The 18064-nt window shown below is 44.8% G+C and overlaps 1 protein-coding gene across 18 annotated transcripts in view; it reads right to left on the bottom strand.

The window, feature by feature from the left end:
* SCRIB (scribble planar cell polarity protein) overlaps nucleotides 1-18064 on the bottom strand; it is a 278513-nt gene that overhangs the window by 125941 nt on the left and 134508 nt on the right. For 16 of the 18 annotated variants that reach the window (XM_073632382.1, XM_073632388.1, XM_073632384.1 and 13 more), the window contains exons 16-18: nucleotides 15740-15802; nucleotides 5077-5166; nucleotides 1212-1289 (exon numbers count right to left, since the gene is read on the bottom strand). In XM_073632382.1, coding sequence (XP_073488483.1) covers nucleotides 1212-1289; nucleotides 5077-5166; nucleotides 15740-15802 — 231 coding nt within the window. The remainder of the gene's footprint in view (nucleotides 1-1211; nucleotides 1290-5076; nucleotides 5167-15739; nucleotides 15803-18064) is intronic. The other 2 variants (XM_073632387.1, XM_073632391.1) reach the window with 2 other exon arrangements.

Raw genomic sequence — 18064 nt, 5'->3', positions numbered from 1 at the left:
ACCCGCCGTGTACTCCATGACCATGCCCGCGGGCTCGATGTCCGCCGGGGGGGCCCGCGATCGTGTCACGGAGAGGCAGAACGGGGAGATGCCAGTGTAAACAAGGCATTTCCCTGTTCTGCCTAGTGACAGGACAGAGATCACCGCTCCCTGTCATCGGGAGCAGTGATCACTGTCACGTCAGTGGTTGCCCACCCCTCACAGTTAGAATCACTCCCTAGGACACACTTAACCCCTTGATCGCCCCCTATGTTTAACCCCTTCCCTGCCAGTGTCTTTTACATTAGTGCATTTTTATAGCACTGATCGCTGTATAAATGACAATGGTGTCAAAAGTGTCCGCCATAATGTTGCAGTCATGATAAAAATCGCAGATCACCACCATTAGTAATAAAAAAAAATTAATAATAAAAATGCCATAAAACTATCCCCTATTTTGTAGACGCTATAACTTTTGAGCAAACCAATCAATATACGTTTATTGTGATTTTTTTTTACCAAAAATATGTAGAAGAATAAATATCGGCCTAAACTGAGGAAAAATTTTTTTTTTTTTATATAAATATTTTTCGGGGATATTTATTATAGCAAAAAGTAAAAAATATTGCTTTTTTTTCAAAATTGTCGCTCTTTTTTTGTTTATATCACAAAGAATAAAAACCGCAGAGGTGATCAAATACCACTAAAGAAAGCTCTATTTGTGGGAAAAAAAGGAACGTCAATTTTGTTTGGGTAGAGCATCGTACGACCGCGCAATTGTCAGTTAAAGCGACGCAGTGCCGAATTGCAAAAAGTGCTCTGGTCAGGAAGGGGGTAAAATCTTCAGTGGCTGAAGTTGTTAATCATCAACCATGTGAGTTGCTAAATGTTGTAACTTCATTAAATATAACCATATTACTACACTTAGAGGCTCCTCTCTTCTCTTTTATACTCTGGAGCTCCTGCTGTATTTTGCTTCTAATCCCCCTTGTGGAGGCTTCCATTAGTGGATGGACATTTTATGGTTACACAACCGATCACATTGCTAGAATCTGAAGGATTTAAGAATAAACTGTTGTGGAACGAATCATTTGAGTTTCCATTATTTCTTATGGGGAAATTAGCTTTGATATACAAGTGCTTTGGATTACAAGCATGTTTCTGGGAATGAATTATGCTCGCAATTGAAGGCTTTACTGTATCTCCTTATGGGTCTGTAGTTCTTCATTTACCTGTAGAAGTTTATCCCCAACTCGCACACCGGCTCGTGCCGCTGGACCTTCCTCTGCTACTCTGGATATGAAAATCCCCTGTGAGCGGACAGGAAGCACACATTAGACGGACAATGTAGAAGAAAAGACACAAAACTCACGACTAGGTGGCCGACATCTGATATCTCTACAAGACTCATAACAGTGGAGTAGTCCAAGGCTCGCCACACATATTACAATCTGACCATACAAATTCTGTACAATCAAATTTAGATTTACCAAAACAATGTTAAATGAGGACCTACCTAAACTCAATCTGTATGCAGTCAGGCAGGCCCCGGCACGACATTTTTGGTAGATCTAAGTGGATTCTAAAGCATTGTCTTCAGTACTAGGGCAACATTAGGTTACAAAAAAAAAAATATGAGTTTTATAAAATGAATCTCACCTTACATCAGGGTCACCCACCAGAGTCCCTCTTACTGTATTATCAGGGTCACCCATCAGGACTCCTTCTGCATTAGGGTCCCTTTCACATCAGTGCTCCCATTAGGGACCCCGTTACAATAGAGTCCCCATTAGAGGCCCCTATTACATGAGGGTCCCCTCTTACACGAGTGATCCCATTAGAGCCCCCGTTACAGTAGAGTCCCCATCAGAGGCCCCTATTACATGAGGGTTCCCTCTTACACCAATGTTCCCATTAGAGACCCCATTACAATAGTCCCCTACTACATCAGGGTTCCCTCTTACACCAGTGATCCCTTTAGAGCCCCCAGTTACAATAGAGTCCCCATCAGAGGCCCCTATTACACCAGTGCTCCCATTAGAGACCCCGTTACAATAGAGTCCCCATCAGAATCCCCTATTACATCAGGGTCCCCTCTTACACCAGTGATCCCATTAGAGACCCCGTTACAATAGAGTCCCCATCAGAATCCCCTATTACATCAGGGTCCCCTCTTACACCAGTGATCCCATTAGAGACCCCATTACAATAGAGTCCCCATCAGAGGCACCTTTTACATCAGGGTCCCCTCTTACACCATTGCTCCCATTAGAGCCCCCTTTACAATAGAGTCCCCATCAGAGGCCCCTATTACACCAGTGCTCCCATTAGAGACCCCGTTACAATAGAGTCCCCATCAGAATCCCCTATTACATCAGGGTCCCCTCTTACACCAGTGATCCCATTAGAGACCCCGTTACAATAGAGTCCCCATCAGAATCCCCTATTACATCAGGGTCCCCTCTTACACCAGTGATCCCATTAGAGACCCCATTACAATAGAGTCCCCATCAGAGGCACCTTTTACATCAGGGTCCCCTCTTACACCATTGCTCCCATTAGAGCCCCCTTTACAATAGAGTCCCCATCAGACGCCCCTATTACATCTGGGTCCCCTCTTACACCAGTGCTCCCATTAGAGCCCCCGTTACAATAGAGTCCCCATCAGGGTCCCCTCTTAAAGCCCCCTTTACAATGAGTCCCCATCAGAGACCCCTATTATATCAGGGTCCCCTCTTACCACTATAAGGCTTGTGGTGTGGCTGTAGGGAGCAGGGTGGGAAGCGGGCGGTGGACTAGGTCTGGATGGAGAAAGTCTCATCCTTCTGTGAGTGCTGAGGCAAGCACATTATTGGCTCCCAAGAAGTCGGCGGTCTTAGAAACCAACAAAAGGGGACAATGACAGCGCAGTGAAGGAAACATTCTTCTGGGTGGGGGTGGAGGGTTAGACATCCACCACCATCAGAGAGACATCCCCTGGGCTTGCTTTAGTTTTAGGTTGCACCCAGCGTCTGCCTCCTGAAGGTGGGGGATTCAAATGCATCCATGATATGGGGAGGCTGTGTCCTCCAATGTACCATAGAGAAATTCTGCCAAGTGGGTGGAGGGGGGGTTGAAGGTGAGAAGACCTCATAGGCAGCCCTGAATCTCTAATCTGTGCCCATTGAGGATAATAGCACTGACACTAGCTGCAGGCCGGATTCGATCTTGTAGGCGGCAGGATGTGGGCCTGCGGGACGTAGCTTGGAAGACCCTGATCTAAAGTTGTACAATCAGATTGCAATGTGTGTGGTTGCTCAATTGCTGGCATACACTGTTAAAAAAATTTTTTTAAAAAGTCGCCAGCCAATGTTGGAAATGTTCAGCCAGTACTTCGCAGTTCCCCACACTGAATGTATGGACACAGCTGTGCACTGTACATTTCTCTTGCCCATTCAGGAACATGTCTGTCCATTTACCACAAAGCACTACATATACAAAGAGTAGTCACCTGCGGCTGCCGTTCGGGTTTTTTGGCAGTATACGGTTATGGTTTTTTTCCAAGCATGAACACAGTTCTGTAAACTAAAGCTGAACTCCAGAATAAGCAAATATCGTCTAAATCCATTCCTCACGTTTATTCTTATTGAATCTTGGTGTGCGTTGTGTATTTCTGAGCAGTAATCCGGTGTGGGACTTCCTGTAATAAAGACGGCTCACTGCTGCTCTCTTCATGTGCAGGGTGACTAGTCATGTGACCACCCCCCCTCCTGTAGTCTGTAGAGGGTGGGGCCTGCTGGGTCCCTCCCACAGCTCTGCCCAATCACTTTGATATGCATAATGCTTTGCATGGCCCTATTTGGCCTAAACAAGCAAACGATAGGAAACCTGAACTTTGGCTTTAAAGCAGTTGTAAACCTCAGACATGAAATATGAATAAAGCATATCGCTTTATAGCAGAGGTGGAGAACCTTGGCACCCCCAGATGTTTTGGAACTACGTTTCCCATGATGTGCAACTACACCGCAGAGCGCATGAGCATCGTGGGAAATGTAGTTCCAAAACATCTGGGGGGTGCCAAGGTTCTCCATCACTGCTCTATAGTGTGAAATCTTAATTAAGAGGACTAATTGTCATTTCTGTCTGCTGCTTCCTTCCTCCGCCATCAGAATGAATCACTTCTGACAAGTTTTCCTGACACCAAGAGAAAAATGGTGACAGGGGAGGGACTTCCACCAGAGTGACAGCCTCAGCTCTGTTTCTGCGAGTTGTATGGAGGGAGGGGTGTCTCTCTTCCCTCCAATCAGCTCCCAGAGCTCTCCTCACTGGGCTCTGCAGAGTGTAACCTCAGTTCTCCGCCCACTTTTTTTTCTGAACTCTCAGACAAGCTGTTAAATTCAGCACTTTGAATGGCTGTAGAGAAGACTGCAGATAAAACAGATACACCTCATGTAGGAGGATTTGTTTCATCCCTGAAACATCGCCCCCCCATCTACATCACCAACCTCATCTGCAGCTATCGCCCAAATCGTCCCAGGACCTCCTGCTCTCTGGCTCCTTTGTTACCTCCTCCCATGCTCGCCTTCAGGACTCCTCCAGAGCCTCTCCCATCCTCTGGAACTACCTGCCCCAGTATGTCCGATCAGCCCCTACCCTGTCCACCTTTAGGAGATCCCTGAAAACTCATTTATTCAGGGGAGCCTATCCCACACCCACCTAACAACTGTCCCCAAACCACCCCCCATCATATCATTCTCTGCAGCTTTTACCTTTTGTACCACCATGCCCTCCCTTTAGAATGTAAGCTCTACGAGCCGGGCCCTCCTGTACCTTCTGTATTGAAATGTACTGTAATTGTATTGTCTCCCCTATACATTGTAAAGCACGGAGTAAACTGTTGGCGCTATATAAATCACGTATAAAAATAATCCCTGTGTATGACCTGACGCCAGACACTTTACTAGGTATATGTACGGGTTTACAACCTACTTTAAATATACGCAGACTGGATTTAAATGCTTTTTTTTTTTCTGGCTATAGAGAAATGTATTTTCGATGAAAGTCTTTGCACCTGGAGTTCAGCTTTAAGTGTCCCAAGTCACCCGCCGAGTTGCTCACCTCATCATCTCCCTTGTAGGGGGTGGAGCCTTTGCCCCCAGCTATGCTGATGCCCAGACCCCCAGTCTGTCGCAGAATGGTGAGGGTAAGCTGGAAGAAGAGCACACGGCATGTTAGGATGATGGGAATATGTAGAGGGTTGGGTGGGGGGGTGGGGGTATGAAGGGGGTGAAATCACATTCAAATCACAGGCAAGGCCCTGGAATGATGATGATGATGATGATGATGATGAACCAATCACAGCCAGAATATACCCCGAACCCTCCACAGAACATGCATATATGAGGGATTTTCACCGAATCGTATCTGTATAGTGTCAGAACACGGGGACGGCACAGCCGGAGAATGCCACACATACTGAAAATTGGACAAAAAACAAAACAAAAGAAAAACACTCCTATGGCCACATCCGTATAGATTGTCAAAAGAAAAGAAGGGGTTCACCCAAGGAAACCCCGGCCGGACTTTGAGGCACAGCAAACCAGAGGGATAGTATACAATATAATAAATTGTATTCAATACAAAAATACATATATGTTGTCAAAAGGACATGAACAAAAGCATAAAAATCATCTATATAAAAATATACATGATGTGAGCCCCAAAGCGTCTACGCGTTTCGTTAAAACTTCTTCAGGACACATTCAGGTTTCAATTAATGCAGCGAAAAGGAGAAAGGTCTCACTATCTTGCAGACAGGGATTTGGATATTTATCCCTTTTGGTTTGTTAGCAACCTGTGTGGCTCCCTTACTTCGAATGCACTTATAACTAGGACTTCTATAACCACAGCTGACGGCTACTTACCTTTTTTACAAGTCTCCTGCACCTACAGTGGAAATATACACTTTTATAATGAACTTACTCGGTCTTATGAGAGCATGTCTGCAAGATAGCGAGACCTTTCTCCTTTTCTCTGCATTAATTGAAACCTGAATGTGTCCTGAAGAAGTTATAACGAAACGCGTAGACACATTGGGGCTCACATCATATATATTTTTTTATATAGATGATTTTTAGATGTTTTTGTTAATGTCCTTTTCACAATATATATGTATTTTTGTATTGAATAAAATGTATTATATTGTATACTATCCCTCTGGTTTGCTGTGCCTCAAAGTCCGACCGGGGTTTCCTTAGGTGAACCCCTTCTTTTGTTATACTGAAAATTGGGTCACTGCAGATATTACATAAACCATATAATAAAGCTGAACAAGATTTTCATGGGAACGACTCTCAGCACTCAACTGGGACCAGCTGGGTTCCCTTACTGGCAAGACGCTTTCCGAGACCCTGGCCGTTATCCTCTGCATTAAAAAAGGATGGGCATTCCCTTTCTTTTAACCCCCTCCTGCCATCCCTTTAATAAAGTTTGTACACCCTGGGGGCAAGAAGGATAGTTCCAGATCAGGTTACCACCGTGATTGGCTGTCGCAGTGGTCACTTGATTGGGATCCGGTCTAACCGACTTCCAACCATTAGTAACACACCAAGAGCCACCACAGGCAGCTATAGGTCACTATGCTGGAAGCACACGTTCTCAGCACAGAAAGCTCTGCCGCCCAATGGACGGATATGTGTGGCTACACTTACATGGGCTGCCGGCATGCAGCAGCTGGCGGCTCAAGATGCAAAGAAACGGCCCATTCGCAGTCTACGGGCCTCGTCGTTCGTGTGAATGAAACCTTAGAGAGCAGGGGTCTCAAACTGGCGGCCCTCCAGCTGTTGCAAAACTACAAGTCCCATCATGCCTCTGCCTGTGGGAGTCATGCTTGTAACTGTCAGCCTTGCAATGCCTCATGGGACTTGTAGTTTTGCAACAGCTGGAGGGCTACCCAGTTTGAGACCCCTGCCTTAGGGGGGTCAGAGACTTGTATAATAAAATAAATAGATTGAGCTGGAGAAATCTAGGATACTCTTAAAAGCTTCTACTTAAAAAAAAAAAAAAAAAAAAAAAACACAATGTCTACAAATATTGAGTCCCATAAAAGAGGCGACTTAATGGCAACAGAGGCAGCACCTCAAAAAGACTCTGAAAACTCTGGGAAAGGAAAGTATTCCATATAATAAGGAAAATAAGGCATTTACAAAAAAAAACAAAAACAAAAAAAAAAAAACGATTTTCCATTTGAAATATAGAGGAGGATGGGCATTGGATTGATGACATGTTAAAAAAGTAAAAAAAAAAAGTGGAATTCCGCTTTAATGTCTTACAATAGAATAAAGATGGAGCCTTTTGTAAAGGAAAACACCAGGGGGCGCCACGCTAAGTGAAGCATATCACCTTAATTTACTAAGAGGAGAATGAGCAACTCTCATGTATGTTAAAAAACTGGCACATCTGATAATCCATGGCAGAGCGTTTACGATTCCCCCCCCTGCAATTCCTGGTGGGATACGGCACTCGCGCTGCACAATCCGCTTGGCAGATAACAGAGTAGCAGCCGAAGTCCAGGTTTGAGGAAGGAGCATAAGCTTCAAAATGTGTTACCGCCCCCCCCCCCCATCTATGGGAGCAAAGCTCCCCACACTGATGTCACTTCCGGTTCAGCACCACCTGCATTCCATGCTGGTTACCGTGGCCTTCGGCCGCTACTTTCATCTGCCAAGTGGATTGTTGCCAGCAATTACAAGGGAAAGCCTCAACACTCTGCTATGGATATGGATGATCAGATGTGCCAGTATGCTTTTACAATACATGCGAGTTGTTCATTGTCTTTTCTTAATAAATCAAGGTGATCTTAATACTGCACTTAGTTTGCTGCCCCCTTCCGTTTTCCCTTACATTAAAATAAAGGTGAAGCCTTTTGTAAGACATTAAAGCGGAATGCCACTTTTTTTTTTTTTTTTTAACATGTCATCAATCCAATGCCCATCCTCATCTATAATTTCAAATGGCAAATAGTTTTTTGTGTTTTTTTTTTTTTTTTTGTAAATGCCCCATTTTCCTTATTGTATGGAGCACTTCCAGCTCCGGCTGCCTAGGCGATGACGTAACTAGCGATTCCCATGGACTCCTAGGATATCAGCGTCATCTAACCCAGGAGTACACGAGAAATCGGCTAATACCGAAATCTCGCGTGACTTGACCGGGATTTTCTTAAAATTGACAGGTTGCTATGGCAAGGGGGCGGCAACTTCCCCCCCGAGGCTGCCATTGTTATAGCAATGTGTCAGGATGAAAAGAGAGCCGCGCAGTGGACATTACAGCGCAGGCGTGAGATCAAGGGGTGCATGCTGGGTAGCCAGCTGCACCAATTCCCTAAATAAATACAGGAGGGCTTCAGATGCCCACAGCAGAGATGGACCCCTGCCTGCTTCCGAGATCAGGTTAGGTTTAAATATTAACTAAAAAAGGACAAGATTGACGTCTTTAGCTGAATGTTTTTGCCTTCCTTTGGATCAACTGTGTGTATATGGGATTGTATATTTTTTTTTTGGTTGAACCAGACTTGTGGCTTTTTCACAGATCGCCGTCATTACTAGTATAAAAATAAATAAATAAATATATATATATATATATATATTGCTGTAAAATCTATCCCCTATTTTGTAGACGCTATAACCAAACCAATCAATATACGCTTATTGCAATTTTGTTTACCAAAAATATGTAGAATACATATCGGCCCAAACTGAGAAAAAATTGGCTTTTTTTAAAAAAAATGGGGATATTTATTATAGCAAAAAGTACAAAATATTGTGTTTTCTTCAAAATTATCGCTCTTTTTTTTGTTTATAGCGCAAAAAATAAAAACCGCAGAGGTGATCAAATACCACCAAAAGAAAGCTCTATTTGTGGGAAAAAAAGGACCTCCATTTTGTTTGGGTGCAACGTCGCACGACCGCGCAATTGTCAGTTAAAGCGACGCAGTGCCGAATCGCAAAAAGTGCAATGGTCAGGAAGGGGGTAAATCCTTCTGGGGCTGAAGTGGTTAACCTGACTAACTATGAAGTGGAGCCAATTACGCATAGGTGTGCGCAGCCTATTGCATTAGGGTGTGCACCCTTAAGCTCAAACACACATGCGTGTGCGGGGTGTCTACATATATATGACCCCGGCACATTGATCTCCCTGCCGGAACAGTGAAAGAGAAGAGCATAAACACTTTTCTTATGGCAGAGCTCCTACACATAGCGATAACACTAATGTGCACGGGGTGATTAGGGTGTGCCTGGGCACACCCGGCACACCCTGTGCACACGCCTATGCAATTACGGCAGAACATTAAAAAAAAAAAAAAAAAATTAGCTTGAGGACTGGAAGAAAAGGCTGCTGGGCATTACCAGTGGCGGCTCTGGGAAGGAATGGCGACCAGACAGTCCACCTTCAAAATGGTCAACCAGGAGTCTGAAGGTGCCCAGACACAAGACTGAGGGTCCAATCCAGCCATAAAACGGGCCGATTGTGTAACTGACATCTGCCAAGTCAAGTAGCTGCAGGCCTTATATCCAATCGACCTAAAACCAGACCCTCAGGCCCGATATGGCAAAGTCACATCCATGGGATGTTCCAGCTTCCAGGTGACCACATCCAGCCAATCCAGATTACAGAAAGGTCACCTCACTGACTCTGCGCAGATATATGGCAGATGCTACACAAGTCTTGGGGCCGTCACCTTAGTCCTGGCTCCATCACTCAAGAGTCTGCGGACCAGGAACAAGCATGCAAGAACAGTTCAGACTTGCCAGTTACATGCTTATTCCAGGGTCTGCGATTCACTATGTAGTACAAGCCTATCAACTATACACACACTTGTTCCAGGTCAGTGAGTAGGGTTGAAGTACCAGTATGACACCCCGGAACCGGCACCTTCAAAATCATCCCAGGACTGGGAGCTCCAATAATCAAATCCTAGAAGACTTCCCATAAAGCGCAGTTCATCTTTACCAAAAAAAAAAAAAAAAAACGCAGCTAAGGGGCGCCAGCAGAAAAAAAAAAAAAAACAAAAAAAACTGTGCAGCTTTAAATAAAGTTCAATAATGCCTCTTACTCTAGAGCAGGGATATGCAATTAGCGGACCTCCAGCTGTTGCAAAACTACAAGTCCCATCATGCCTCTGGGTGTCATGCTTGTGGCTGTCAGAGTCTTGCTATGCCTCATGGGACTTGTAGTTCTGCAACAGCTGGAGGTCCGCTAATTGCCTATCCCTGCTCTAGGGTATGGGTCATTTACATTTCTCCCTAAGCCTGACTGAAAAACTCCCACAGTTTGCTTCATCCTGTCCTAGGACAATGCTAAGACACTCCCAGCTGTTACTCTTCACCTCCACAGGAGCGAGATCTCAAATGCTGAGCTCAAAGCTACCTCATCGTGGGAGAGAATGCGCATGTGAGCGGGTTCAAAAATCAGAAGAAGAGCTTTCTCCTGTAATGGTGGAGGTGAGCACTAAATCTGGATACACACTATACAATCTTCTTTAGATTTTTTTTCCTTTAGATTTACCAAAACCATATAATAGGGAGGTCAAACCTAAACACGTTAAATTTGTGTGCAATCAGGCAGGCCCTTGTACTACATAGTTGAAGGTAAATCTAAAAGGAAAATCGAACAAAAAGTTGTATAATGTGTATCCAGCTTAAGGCCCCATTCACACCTGAGCGTTTTGTAGCTTGAAGCCTGAAGCTATAAAACGCTGGAGGGGGAAAAAAAAATAAAAAATCAATTATTCTCTATGGAGATGGTTCACATCTCCACTCCAAAACGCTTGAAGCCAGAAGCTCCAAAACGCCTGAAGCTCAAACAAGTTCTGGAACTTTTTTTTTTTTTTTTTTTTTTTAGGCAGATTTGGGCGTTTTTCTGCTTTCTACATTGGTGACCTTTTGACCTGTACAAAATCGTGGCAAAAAAAAAATGCGTCAAAAATCACGGTAAAATTGCTCGACTTTCTGCCTGAAAACGCTACGCTCAGGTGTGAATGGGGCCTAATAGCTGGGAGGAGTCTCTTAGCAACGTCCAGGCAACAAGGCAGGACCAGGTTAATTGCCATGTCTGGGAGTGTTGCAGTCATGGCTTCGGGAGGTACATAAATGGCTTACACTATAGCAAGGGCATAATTCAACTTTGGACAAAGCGTAGGCGTTTGTTTTTATCTACAGGCTCCTCCTTACCTAAAAAAAAGAAAAAAAAAGTAGAACCCTTAAAATAATTATCAGGTCTTGAGGAACCCCTTCTGAAACTAATTCATAATGGGTCAGTGGGTAAAAAATGCAGCTTACATTGGTGACCAATGTGGCCAGTGCAGCTTACATTGGTGGCCAGTGTAAGTGACCAATGTGGCCAGTGCAGCTTACATTGGTGGCCAGTGTAAGTGACCAATGTGGCCAGTGCAGTTTACATTGCTGGCCAGTGTAAGTGACCAATGTGGCCAGTGCAGCTTACATTGCTGGCCAGTGTAAGTAACCAATGCGGCCAGTGCAGCTTACATTGTTGGCCAGTATAAGTGACCAATGCGGCCAGTGCAGCTTACATTGTTGGCCAGTATAAGTGACCAATGCGGCCAGTGCAGCTTACATTGGTGGCCAGTGTAAGTGACCAATGCGGCCAGTGCAGCTTACATTGGTGGCCAGTGTAAGTGACCAATGTGGCCAGTGCAGCTTACATTGGTGGCCAGTGTGTTTATTTTACAGCGGCCAATAAAATGCCACACTTTTAAACAGCTAAAAAGATCACTGGTGTCATGCTTGCTGATCCTGCCAAAGCGATGTCGGCCCTGGAACTAAGCAAAGCACCATAGGGGGTCAATCAGCCATAGATCATCAGGGAGTTCCTAAAAACCTCTGAAATAACCGCCATTGAAAATGGCTGGCTTATAGCACACACTGTCGCTAGGCGGAATAGAATTTTTTTTTTTCCTGTTTCTTTTCTTTTCACCGTGTGAATTGAATTGTTTCTTGGACCATTCGTATTTTATTACTCTCCTATCCTGATAATCCTGCTACCATCCGTCACTGTACAGGATTCCCAATGGATACATATCTAAAGTCCGTAGTTTGTTTTTTCTACCTGTTTTTTTTTTTTTTTTAAAGTACAACCTCTGAATGATTTTTTAAATTTTTTTTTGTGAGTTACTAGAATTTTAGTTTTTTTAATATTACTTTATACAGGTCGATGAATTTATAGATCTGATCAAGATTTTACAGATTACCGATTTAGATATTAGATTTACATATTCTATTTTGGTAATTCATACAATTTTTACATACTTTTTATATATATTCTTTTGTTGTATTCTAATAGCTCTGATGAAGTAATTTCAGGTCCCCAGAACACATTGGCCCCCCATCTTAGCTGACCTTACACTGGAATAAATTTATATTTGGACAAGTTATTCTTGGTTTGGCGTCTTATTTATTTATGAACTATAGAAATCCTTTGGCATGGAGAAGCAGCCATATCAGAATTCAGATCCCTTGTCTAAACATCACCACCATATGTAATGAGATAGCTCAAGGGTTCCTGAGCTCCTCTTTTTTTTTTTTACCTGCTGGACTACAGAAATCTGCCTATTTCCCACCTTTCCCTCCATCCCACTCCGCATGCATACATTGATTTCATTCCCAGAAAAACAACACTGCTCCCTTGATTCCTTGGAGCCTGTCCACACATGATTAAGCACTGACTACAGTGTGAAACGCGCCAGCTTTCCTGCTTTGTGATGCTGTGGCATGTATTTCTATGATTATACTTTAATAAAGATCGAAGATTAATTTTGAGTGCGGCTGTCCAGGATTTCTCATTTACTTCTCAGTTACCAGCATTGCCTGCACCTGTTACTTCCAGCATGGAGAAAATGTTTGTTTCTCACAGACCTCTTTCAGAGCGGTGATATCTTTCTCTCTCGTCTTTAATGGGCAGTTACTGGGGGGTAAGTTTCTATAAGCATAGGCACCCCAGCCCCCTTCCCCTATCCACAACGTGTGGCCAGGCTCCAAGAAATCAGTGTTGTCTTTCTGGGAAAGAAAAAGTCTGAAGGACAGTAAACTGGCCCTCTCTGGAGACCTCTGCGTTAAAGGATAAGTTCACCTTTGGGAAAATGTTCCACCCGGTTTTACGGTGAGGAGAGCATTTGCTGTATTGCCTCCTCACCGCCTGCTTTAAAGAAGAAGTCAAAGCTTTTTTTGGCTGTACTTCTATAGATCACAGGAGTGCAGTTCGTTCTGCACTCCTGTGATCCATTTTCAGCCAAAAGCGGGATGAAGCCCGCTGACATCCCAGAGCCAGTCCAGGCTGGCCTGAAGCCGGCATCCGTCAAGAGCCTGAGCAAGCCCCCCCCCCCCCCCCCCCTCCACAGCCCCAGTGCTTCAGTGAGCACTGGAGGGGAGAGAAGAGAGTCGCTGACTGACAGTTACGGCTCTCTGCTCATAGGTGGAGAACTCAGCCTACTGTGAACGGGTCCTAACCTTGTCCTAGAAAACCTCAAGAAGGGCTTGATTACATTTCCTACATGATAAAAAAGATGCAGGAAGTATCCGTTCTGTTTCTTATGCTAGTAAAGTGCAGAGTGCAGTTCATTTATTTTACTTTATTGAAATGTCACAGTTTGCATAGAAACAAAGGTGCAGAACAAAAAAACACGAACATGTTGAGATTTCACCACAGCTCACCTGAAGGCTGCGTTCAAGAGACCAAAATTTCCCAGCACACTTACCAGCTAGCCTGCAAAGAGCTGAGAGATCCTTTATAAATTCTGCACTTGGAATGGATGTAGGGGACAGACGGCTATAGATAAACAGGTACAGCTTATGTAGGAGGATTCGCTTCATCTGTGTATCGCCTCACTCACATGTATAGGTTTACAACCACTTATAAGAAAGTAACTGCAGTCTGCTCACATAATTTGTAATAAAAACATCTTTGCCATTCTGAAGCTTCCCTTCAACCACTTTGCGTATTATTTTATATATACTGTGATTCTGTACTTGCCGAAAATGCTGCAGAAATCTCCCTTCACTAACTCTGTCTGTATCCATTTTAACTGTGGGCAGCTGAAGCTGTTGCCTGTTCACCTCCTGGATTTACACAAAGGCACACCTCCAGCTCTCAATGGCCCTCTTATGACTCATCCCCCCTCTCCCTTCCTGGCAAACTCTCACGAGAGTGAGAGAGAGAGCTGTGCATGATGTCATAAGCCTAGGCCAGGGGTCTTCAAACTACGGCCCTCCAGTTCTTCAGGAACTACAATTCCTATCATGCCTAGTCATGTCTGTGAATGTCAGAGCTTTACAATGCCTCATGGGAGGTGTAGTTCTGCAAGAGCTGGAGGGCCGTAGTTTGAGGATCCCTGGCCTAGGCTAATGACCAGGCAAGAAAAGAAAGTGGGCTGTATAAGGGATTTACTGGCAGAAAAAATGGTTTTACTATCCAAGGTTAAAACAACAACAAGGGCAGAAGATTTAATAGATGGAAAGATGAAAAAAATGACTGAAGATCACACTATACAGAGGAGCCTTGGCGTGGGCACTGTGGCTTCCACACATATTTGCAAATGTATGCAACTAAAAATCTCTGTTTTTAATGTGAATTGTTAGACAAGGTCAGTTTGTTTTTAATTGCACAGGCTAGCTGGTAAGTGTGCTGGGAAATTTTTGTCCGATTCGGATGTGCAAAAGGTTAAATAAAACTTGCAGTGCCGCTCCGAGCAGAAAGAGAGATCTCCCCGCTGGCTGCGGTGAAGGGAGCTGGCGTCAGTGCACCATTCAGAGGTGTAAGAGCATTATCAAAGAGAAGAAAAAGCCATTGCTCACCAACCCAAAGCATTAGTATGTAGATGAATGTGGCCTCAGTCAGTGTCACTTCAGCCACGCCCGCCCCCCCCCCCCCCGACATGTTTCGCCCCTCTCACAGGGGCTTGGTCACAGTGGGACGAAACGTGTCAGAAGGGCGTGGCTTGAGTGGCACTGGCTGAGGCCACATTCATCTACATACTAATGCACTGGGTTGGCGAGGAGTGCCTTTTCTTTTCTTTGTTTTCTTTGTGAAGGGAGCTGGCATCAGTGCACCATTCAGAGGTGCAAGAGCATTATCAAAGAGAAGAAAAGGCACCGCTCACCAACCCAAAGCATTAGTATGTAGATGAATGTGGCCTCAGTCAGTGTCACTTCAGCCACGTGCCCCCCCTCGACATGTTTCGCCCTGCTCACAGACGCTTGGTCACAGTGGGACGAAACGTGTCAGGAGGGTGTGGCTTGAGTGGCACTGGCTGAAGCAACATTTATCTACATACTAATGCACTGGGTTGGCGAGCAGCGCCTTTTCTTTGTTACTGCAAAGGCTAGTTATAGATTGGAGTGGTTGCCATCGTTTTTTTTATAGCTTGTTCGAGTAATAACAGGGCATATAGGAAACAACTGCTTTCTGTGTGACCTCTAATGTAGAAAAACCGGAGCTCTCTCCGCACAAGTATGAACAAACCCCCCCAAAACACTCGATAGAAAATCTTTTCCATGTTTTGTGCCATCTCAGAAGACGAATTATGAATTTTTCTAGAATCTACAATCCAGTGTGAGAGCAAAAAGGACAGACATGAGATACAACCATCACCGGGGGGACCGTGGAGCTGCGGGGTGAGGAGTGCGCTTGATTGGCTGAGTGATTTCAGGGAAGGATGAAGGGAAGGCGGAGGCAGAGGGAGGAACAGAGAGCGCCAAGCTGCGGTACACACCTCTTCCTCCTCTATCCTTGCAGGCTCAATCAGAAGATTATTCACTTGATCAAACGACACACCCTGTTAGGAAGGGAATCCGGCAGAGAAAGATGAAGAAAAGAGAAAGAAAGAAAGAAAGAGACAGGCATGCGTATTAGTGGAGCAAAAATTAACAAAAAAAACACCCAACACCAATGACCCACCTTTGTCGTGTCTCCTTCTGTGGCAACATATTAGACATCATCATTCCTGCACAGTTACTGTTAGACTGGAAGTTTTGGCTTAAAGAAGAACTCCAAGAAGCCCTGAATATGTAGGAGGGACCACGTAAGGTGTGTCCACGCTATCTGGTCTTAACTCTGGCCAAATTAAAATCATTTTAGTGAGAACCAATCACCACTGGCAATACTTTTAAAATAAGAATTGTGCAGACTCATTTATGAAAGCTTAAAAAGAGACGTTCGGGATTGTAAAAAACTTAGGTGGATGCAGCATAGATCTGATGCTGCAATTTGTCCCCCACCGTCTCTACAGTGAGAAAGGAGTGATCAAACACCGCTGATCGCTCAGTTCTCCCCCTCCGCTGTGAGCAGAGAGCCGTGACTGTCGGCAGCTCTCTGATCTCCCATCCAGGGCTCACTGGAGTGCTGGGCTGAGGAGGGGCTGGGCTCAGGCTCTCTGCGGATCGCCGAGAGGCTGAGCCAGCTGCTGGTCCAGGCTTGTGGGTGGATCCCGACTGTAAAGTCAGGATCTTTCCCCTGCCTTGACCGGCTGGAGTGATGTCAGCCGACAGCGAGACACGGGGAGTGCAGAGCAAACTGCACTCCTGTCATCCATAGAAGTACGGCCAAAAAAAGCTTTACCTTTAGCTTTACTTTGGTTAAAACACTTCAGCTCAAGTTCAGCTGGTTCTAGTAATCCTATAATTTTTTTTTTAATATGACATCATTTATATGCCATTTGTATTACTTTTTTATAAGCACTAGATTTTATATTATTTGATAGGATTTTAAAGTGATAGTAAAGATCCCCCCCCCCCCCCCCCCTCAAATAATTAAACATGTCATACTTACCTGCTTTGTGCGATGGTTTGGCACAGAGCTTTTCAGAACCTCCTCTTCTGGGGTCCCCTGCCGGAGATCTTGGCTCATCTACTTCTCCAGTGCATCCATAGCACGCCGCTTGCTTTTGGAAGCACTCATGCGGGTTCGATCTTGAGTGGATTATGTGTCTATAGACACACACACAGTGAGGCTCGACCCTTCCTCCCGCTTCACAGGACTGGACTGATAGCAGCGGGAGCCAATGGCTCTCGCTGCTGCAGGGTCTCCTGCAAGAAGAGAGAAAGGGAAGAGGAGCTGCTACAGAAGACAAGTGTTCACGGGGGGCTGCGGGGGAGCAAATTTTGAAACTTTTTTTACCTTAATGCAGAAAATGCATTAAGCACTTGCCGACCGCTGCACGAACATTTACGTCAGCAGAATAGCACGGACAGGCAAATGGGCGTACAGGTACGTCCCTTTAAATTTGCCGCCGTACTTTGTTTAAATTTCTCATTATATGATAAACTTCAACATCTCCTTGATTTTACATTTAGCACGATTTGCATCTTTTATCATCAACAGAATCGTTATTTTTTTTCTTTCCGGTTACATCTCAGCCCTGATGGAGGAGGGGGGTGGGAGCTCAGTTCCAAAAATGCGTTGAATTTTGTAAATAACTGTTTTTTGGAATAAACTTCTATCTGGACGCGAATATTATGGTGTGGAGCCTAAATTTTAGTCTTGCCCAACTACTGAGTGGGGTGTGTTGGGGGTCAGTGAAAGGTTTGGCTGTCCGTTACCTGCCTGACTCCCCAACACACAGCAAAGCAGCAACTATAAGATCTAAGCTGGCCAAACAATGGTCACATTTGTGCCTAACATCTGTTTGTGTGTGTACTGCTTTTACTGGGGATCTGTTTGTTTCTGTTTAGCAGTGAATCAACAAAACAGTATCCCCTGTCATTGAACACAACTCTGTGTTGTTTACATTCACAGAGCTGTGTACGGTGAAGTTCAGAGACTATTACTGGCGATCAATCATTAGCCGGGACCGGTGATCGAATCACACACAGCATTCGCTGCCTTAAGGTAGAAAACCTTTTAGGTGCACCCCCCCCCACCTCCATCCTAAATACTTTTTTGAACCGATCTTGGTCAAGGCTGTACATGAGAACTGCGCTGCTCTCTCCCCCCCCTCTGCAATGGACTCAATGAGAGACATTGATTCTCACTGCTGTCAATCAAATCCAGTGACAAGGGAGCAGGGGTGAAGTCGAGCTCGGGATCAAGCCCGTAATAG

Source organism: Aquarana catesbeiana, linkage group LG05 (genome assembly GCF_042186555.1).
Source record: "Aquarana catesbeiana isolate 2022-GZ linkage group LG05, ASM4218655v1, whole genome shotgun sequence".
In the NCBI taxonomy this organism is placed as follows: domain Eukaryota; kingdom Metazoa; phylum Chordata; class Amphibia; order Anura; family Ranidae; genus Aquarana; species Aquarana catesbeiana.
The sequence above is the reverse complement of the archived record's forward strand: the minus strand, read 5'-3'. Positions and strand labels throughout refer to the sequence as shown.